Genomic DNA, 7,959 nt, shown 5'->3' with positions numbered 1-7,959 from the left:
GTGTGTGTGTGTGTGTGTGTGTGTGTGTGTGTATATATATATATATATGATATATGTATATATATATATATATATATATATATAATATATATATATATATGTCTGTGTGTGTGTTTGTGTATATACGTGTGTGCATGTGTGCGTGCATGTGCTGGGTGGTTGTGATATATCGGTCATCGATGCTGCGTCGTCACTGTTGGTCAACTCTCGTGGCTTTATCTGCACGATGAAACTGGGAGTGCAAGTACTAGAATACTCATGCTTATGTATTCGACTGCATCATTCCACGCCACACAGAACCAGCGGGATTTCTTGTGAAATCTAGGAGCGCTTTCCACAGAACCCCTACAGCAAAGAACAAGCCCGGGTCGGTATTTAGTCTGTTTGACAAAGCTGATACAATCACCTTCCAACAACCGCACGAAGTCAAGAAAGCTACAAGTGCTAGTAACTCTACTGCTGTGGGGTCTATTAAAGATGAGCACGTGTTTCAGGTATGGTTGTCAGTATTGCGACATGCAATAGTTTACGTACATAGCTGTTGAGCGGGCATTCTGGTCTGTAGGTACATGTTAGCTTCGCCGGTCATTCTGGTACGCTCTAATCTGGGCAATCGAACGGAGCCACTAAATCTATAGGTGCTGATGCCTCCACCGCGCTAAGCCTTGCTATGACTGATCACATATTTATAGGCCAAGACATGCATGCGTAGGATGTGTTCGTTCAAAAATTCGATACTACCTCTGTTTGAAAAATTACACATTAATTCGGAGCAGGTTCAGACTGTCCACTCTCCTTTACATGTCGTTTTGTGTGGTGGGCGTGATGTGATACGTATTAATAGATATCTCTCTATTGCGTGCATAGGAGTAGTAAATTTGGGCTCACAAGTGCAGGGTCGAATATACTACGAATGCCTCCCAGATATATAGGCTTAGATGAACTGTGGTGCGGCAATCAGTGCACCATATAAGAATGCTCAGCGTTTCCCTTCAACTCGGCACAATCCCTCAAGCGAACAACTGGAAGGTTCTGATACCAGCGGTAGATGCAATTTTCACTGAGATATGTATTGTTGCCAACAAAAAAAGAAATACAGAAAGCAAGACACTGCGTATCAAATGCCGAATGTATATACCACTGAGAAGGCAGACCACTCTGTACAGCGACCGTATCCATGTGCAAGTGTGTGCTGTCATGTCGCAACTCACGTTTACCTGTTCCTCTTGTCTTATCCGATGCGCGATGGATGACGACCGCAAAGGTGCCTGAGCCGCGCCCGCCAGCCGACACTCTGTGCGTGGCACAACCCGAATTGCCCAGGTAAGGGCGTGTTATACTATTGTTGTACATACTGATCTTTCGTTTATTGTATATATCAATGTTCTTGACAATACTTTTATTTATGTCTTGCTTAATAAGGTTAAAGCATCCTGAAATCTGCAGTAATCGTCATGGATGGGCATGGGCATTGTGCATAATGAGCTGATCCACTGGTCTGAGTCTTAGTGTGTGTAGTCACGCGGAGTGTGAAAGTACCCATATGTGTATGTAGCATCACTCTGATATTGACTTTGTGTTGATGCTATACATTTGCAAGCCTTGTACTCGCTCCAGTAGCATTCCCGATGGGCCCCATACGCATCCTACAACCACAGTTGCCCAGTAGATTGTGGTTCGCGATCCACTTTGGTGCTGTATCCGAACTCGCACAGGGGTGTCTGTAACGCATGGCAATTTAATGTTTGGCATATTTATGTTGGTCTGTAAATAGGCTATGTTCGTAGTGTGATATCAGTCTTGTATAAGATCTGTCACGATTGACAAAGCTCGAATTCTGTGTGGTAGATCCGTCTACGGTGAGAAGTGTTATGCTGTTGATGTTCGCTAACTTACGACTGTATTCACATCTTGCAGTGGACAGTCAACTGCCGCACTATGGCAGCGGGGGCCTGAACAGAAACCCTCCAACTCAATGGTGATTGATGGCGTTTGTTTTTGTTTTGCATTCCATTGTTTTGGGTTGCTCAACTGCTTGTGGAAACGTATTGCTGGTGCCTCAGGTTGTCGCATGGCTCCTGTCACGTGTGGCGTGTTTGTCATATTCAATGTGCGATATCATTCCGTTGTGTGTTGGTGAACGCATGCGTGGAGTGTAGATCTCATGATGTATCTGTTGTGTGCTTTGTCAACTGTCAAAGAGTGCAGGGGTTGAGTCTATTGTTATCTCAAGTGGTTTGCCCTGGCGTATGCTGTACTTGCTTTGATTTTGAGTCCGTATATCTAGCGTAACATGCATCAGGTGTGTCGTCTCCTGAGCCAACGGATTGCCCGCCACTCTACTGGCAGAGAGTTGTTGGTTTGCCTTACACATACAAAAAGAGTGACTATCACCTCCTGTTCTCCAGTACATATGTGCATTGGTTTCATGCTAGTGTTCGAGGCTTTCGATGCATATATACCACTCTGGCAATGTAACCTATCCTTGATGCGTACCGGATTATGTTGAGAGTGTGGTCCCGAAAAAAAGTCTACTGCTAGTGATATATATATAGTGCATTTTCTTGAATTTCCCCTTCAAACTTGGGCAATAAGGCGAGTGTATGCATAAACATATCGATTTCTGTTGTGCCCAGCTCTCTCCATTCCCAAAAGTTAATCTCTGAAAACTTTCACAATGTAAGCCCCCGAATTCCGCATTGTGCCGTGTGCCCGTACCAGGATCGACTAATTCAAATACAGTGAAACTCTCGACCAAAAAGTCACATACTGTACGACCTTTGACTACCGGGAAGGTCTCACTAATATATTCCTATTCTTTTCTATACAACCTTTGACTACCAGGCAGGTTCACTAATATATTCCTATTCTTTTTTGAAATCCTTACAGCTCTTCCTCCTTCCAAGTGCGAAGTCGGGGCCAACCTATCTTAGAAGACAACATGGTGAGATTTCGATTGCTGCCTCTAGCTCTAATATCTGGTGGTGTGCTCAAGTGATAAGTAACGTCTGCTGTGCTAATTCTTAATTTACAATGTATGTATACTCATACATGTGCATTTGTTTGTGTGTATAACCACTAATAATTGCTGATACTTCGTGATAGGTGCCACTCCTCGAACTCTGGCATTAACTAAGGCGATGGAGACCCCAGCTCCCGTGGCAATGCCCAGGAAACGGATGCGAAATTCTGTCAAATCACACAAAACAGTATGTCTGATGATTATACATCGCTGCTAGACCTTACCATATATGTGAATCTGTATACCTACTGTGAATACCCCTAATCCGTGTCGGGATAATTAGGTATCTCTTCGCCACAAGCGTGTTGGAAAGCTCGTCGGATACACTCATATCTCTGGAATGGTCGACATTTCCACACACTCGTTTGATTCTGATCACTGATGTGTCTGCCATCACAGACAGTGAAACCACCCACCGACTGGTCTCTTCATTCGGTTGCGAGATTCACCAGCGCACACAACTTCGAATGGTGCCGGAGATTAAAGAGTCATATACACGTATGTTATGCATTGTATGTAGTGTGTATGTGCTGAGAGTCTGACAGAAGTTATGGTGGAGACTGTATCCACTGTTGTGTGTGTGTGCATACAAAGTGTTGTGAGTGGGTATCCGATACACAAATGATCAACCATATATGTTATAATACGATACCACCTCCGGTTGTGTGCGTCATATCAACCGTATATGTTATAATACGATACCATCTCCAGTTGTTTGCGTCATATCAACCGTATATGTTATAATACGATACCATCTCCAGTTGTGTGCGTCATATCAACCATATATGTTATAGTACGATACCATCTCCAATTGTGTGCGTCATATCAACCATATATGTTATAATACGATATCATCTCCAGTTTTGTGCGTCATATCAAATATATATGTTATGATACGATACCATCTCCAGTTGTGTGCGTCATATCAACCATACATGTTATAATACGATACCATCTCCAGTTGTGGGCGTCATATCAACCATATATGTTGTGTGCGTTTTTTGCGTCGTCCTGAGTGTTGGTCGACAATTTTCTCGTGTGTATGTGCTTGTTAACTTGTCGAATTGCAACACGAGCGTCAAAATCAGCTCAGTCTGAAACAGTGCGAAAGCACAGGTATACGCCTACAGGTTCAGCACCCCACTCCGGCCGTTAGAGTGTCGAGTAATTTATATTCAAGAAGGGAAGTTTACTATAGTTGTGCTTGTGTTCACAGTCGTGGATTCGTCGGGTTTTCATAGCTAGGCCTATCACGTCTATCTCATTGCTCTTACGTTTTGGTGTGTTGTTGTCGCACTCACATACAGCCGAGAGGACTGTCCAATGCCCTTCGCTGTATCCATGATGAAGACCTCCCAGACGATCTGCTCCACTCCACGCCAGAGGTTCGTATTTGACTTGATGCGTATATGTGCTGCAACAAGTATCGATGGATGCATGCATCGGCGCACATCCACACTTGTGTAAAGATTTATGTGTCCAATGTCACCTACTTAGCAGAGTAGTGTGGTTTAGGGTTTTAGCTGTTACGTTTCAGCATAGAGATCAGTGTTCAGAACGCTACTGGGTGTGCTGCGTAAATCATAGATTCGCATTGCATTTAAGGGCGAAAATGGAGTTGCTGTGTGTGTATATCGTGAGATACCGGTGGTGATATGCTAGGGACAATTTCTTTAATATATATAGCTGTACAAACAGATACATTTATACTTGTTGATTTATCCTATATACATAAATGCAGAAGTACGTATACTACAATGAAAGCTATTTACGTTATTGAATTGGGTTACAAACGTAAAACGTAATTATACGAACTTTACAACACGCCATTCCAAGCTTTAGCGAGCTTCTGTATATTTTCCCCCTGTAAAGCAAGTCCACGATTCGTCGATATACACACGAATCCGACCGCCTCATCACTTACATACACAGCTGCAACCACTTGTGCGCACACATATAAACACACATACACGCACACATATACACACACATACACGCACACATACACACACATATATAAACACACTTAAACACACGCACACGCACACATATAAACACACATATAAACACACCTACACGCATACGCACGTTCGCATCTAGATGAAAAGTATCATCTTTGGCTTTGGAACATCTATCGCCTCGTGCACTCCACTACGTATAGCACTACCCAAAGTTTTGTTAGCTGGCGAATCCGGGCCTATGCTGAAAAGCAGAAGCCTGTGCAAAACTCAGATATGCACAATGTGTATCTGTAGCGTGCGTTGAGACCAAAGTTACAAATCTGAGTACCATCCTTCCTCACCTTCAGCCATGAGTTATTTTTTCGGACCTTTCAATGTGTGCATCAATTTGGCTTTGTTTGATTAACGAGAAGGTGATCATTCTCCCTACATCGCTACTTCATATTATCATCTACCAGTGTTACGTCTGCATTTTGTTTTGTCCAGGATGTAGTCAGCCTCCACGACCGTGCCTGTGCTGAGCTGCAGAAGGCCATGATATACTGGGAGTTCAACCCCCCCCACTACAGAGGAAAGCGACCGTGGGGATACCCAAACAGCTTTGTATGTGTGCGTATGTCCCAAATATATATATATATATATATATATGTGTGTGTGTGTGTGTGTGTGTGTGTGTGTGTATATATGCGTCTAGACGACTAATTTGTAGAGATAAATGTGTTAATTATATCTATATACGTCCCACTCTTGGTTTAGTATATTATAACTCTATGTGGAATTGGTGCTGCCTCTCCAACTGCAGTGAACGACAGCTAGAATTCAATACGCCGACCTGTTGTACTGCTTGATTTCTATTATATAGTTGGTGCAAACGGATGTGGTGAACGTCATGTGTCTTACATATATATATATATATGTGTGTGTGTGTGTGTGTGTTTTCGGACAATGTGTGTGCTGTTGTGCGTGTGTATGCGTTGTGTGTCAACACGATAAGTATTTTGTTTATGGTTACCTTGTTAGTTTTGTGGCTATTAGCTCCTTGATTCTGTGGGTGAATGCGTTGAAATGAGTGTTGTGCGGAAAACGTGTTTCGAAAGTTTGACCAAATTATCAGGGCGGTTGCATTTATTATCATCGTCGATTTTCCTGTTTGAAATTTTATTGCTTAAGGGTGTAAGCTATTTAAAAATGAAACATTTCATATGCGATATAGGTATATTGCACCCACTCGCGCGTATATCCGGAAACAAGTCTGCTCAAAAACACTGAAAACAATTCCGATTGCTCTACCGTTTTCCACGGCAATGCACACACCAAAGTCTGCACTGCTTTGGTTTTGGTATGTATTCAGATGTGCACCACAAGTGAGCGTACGATCCAATTGCCTCTAATACGAACTTCTCACTCCTATAACATTGGCCGGCCACCAGCGAGGCGAGTCTGTGCTCATTGTATGAGCAGATGCAAAGCAAGCTGTGTCCCTACTTCTACGTGAAAGCCAAGGTAAGGAAGGTTTGGTTTGTACAGCTATATAGACATGCTTATATGCCAGTATGTGAGTATATATAACCACGCCTATATGCTAGTATGCGAGTAATAGAGTATCATTGTATATACTCAAATACATGCTTTGGGTTTTGCGACAACTTACTCAATACTATGGCTATACGATGTCAGATTCATCCGATTTCAAATACACCAATACCTTGCACATTCATGTAGTTGACCTTGATGTGTCATACAAAATCCCCTAAAGCATATACTTCGATGTCGCGTTGGCATCCCAATACCAATCATACCTTCCGTCTGTACCATTCACATACCTCTCGAGCTAAGATCACTACCTGCACAATGCCACATACACTACTAATCGATTTGTTCTCATTCTCTGGCACGTCACAAGCACGCGCACACACACTGTTACCCCTCCCTCTGCGGAGAGCATGAGTGTGACTATTCTGTGTTGTTGTTTTTTCAGTGCTTACACTCTCTGTCAAGGGGCATCCACAGTATAACGTAGCGGAGAATGCGAGTGTAAGCCTCTATCCGTTCATCTCAGCTGTCCCACTCTCCTGTGTATAGGCGTTCACGATGTTGTTATTCTCACTCTCCTGTGCATAGGCGTTCACGGTGTTGTTTATCGGGGAGGAATTGGGTGGCTGTGCCCAACGGACTGCGCGGGTGTCGTCCTCTACACCTGGGCTGCGGTCGCTGCTGTCAGAAGAAGGCATCACCTTCCATATGCCCGTAAGTGAGGTTTGGGGTGTCACTGGACCAGTTTATACAATGAGGGCAATAATGCTCATGGGCACACCAGGGGTTATAATCGCTACCAGATTGGAAAGTGAGCATATGTTGGTATTGTATATTCTGTATGTTTCAATTCTGAAGCTGCATATATATTGAGCACAGATAGATTGGAATGTGAGCGTATGTTGGTATTGTATATTCTGTATGTTTCAGTTCTGAATCTGCATATGCATTAAGCACAGATACGTCGCACAGAGGAGCATGTTCACGCACCCGAAAGCACATGTGTATTCAGATCGAGATTTCTAGTCTCGCTCTCATCACAATAAGGCTCTCTATGCCGTACAAAACAGGTACATGATCCTATATGGTCACCAATGTATAGATACGATACGATTTCACCCGTGCTATCACACTATTGGTTTTTCCCGTGCAATGGCATTGTATACTATGGAGCGGAGTGTGATACGTGCGTATGTTGTGTGTATATGCATCTAGTGATAGTCCCTTGAAACATTTGTCGCACATGCATCACTCCTTTCGCTACTACTGCCGTGCAGTAAATTGCCTTCAATTGTCTATGGTGGTAGAGGTATTAGTGTTGGTGTCGTGTCTATCTGCGGACACTGTCAAATTCTTGGTATCAGGCACGTGTGTATTTGCACACTCACACGAAGTCATCGCTCCGAAACAGAGCATATATAGACGTATGTATGTATGCATATG

General features: G+C 43.2%; 1 protein-coding gene across 1 annotated transcript; it reads left to right on the top strand.

Annotated features, from left to right (window-relative positions):
• Nucleotides 1-295: 295 nt before the first annotated feature.
• On the top strand, nucleotides 296-7,230 carry SARC_08788 (hypothetical protein; the record flags this gene model as incomplete). Its single annotated transcript, XM_014297226.1, has 10 exons — nucleotides 296-494; nucleotides 1,265-1,323; nucleotides 1,918-1,978; nucleotides 2,890-2,944; nucleotides 3,106-3,209; nucleotides 3,422-3,520; nucleotides 4,330-4,407; nucleotides 5,470-5,586; nucleotides 6,414-6,486; nucleotides 7,105-7,230. Coding segments are annotated over 9 exons (799 nt in total), but the record flags the coding sequence as incomplete, so codon positions are not given.
• Nucleotides 7,231-7,959: the final 729 nt, after the last annotated feature.

This window comes from Sphaeroforma arctica (genome assembly GCF_001186125.1).
Source record: "Sphaeroforma arctica JP610 unplaced genomic scaffold supercont1.827, whole genome shotgun sequence".
Lineage (NCBI taxonomy): Eukaryota > Ichthyosporea > Ichthyophonida > Sphaeroforma > Sphaeroforma arctica.
This window is presented reverse-complemented; position numbering and strand designations above follow the sequence as displayed.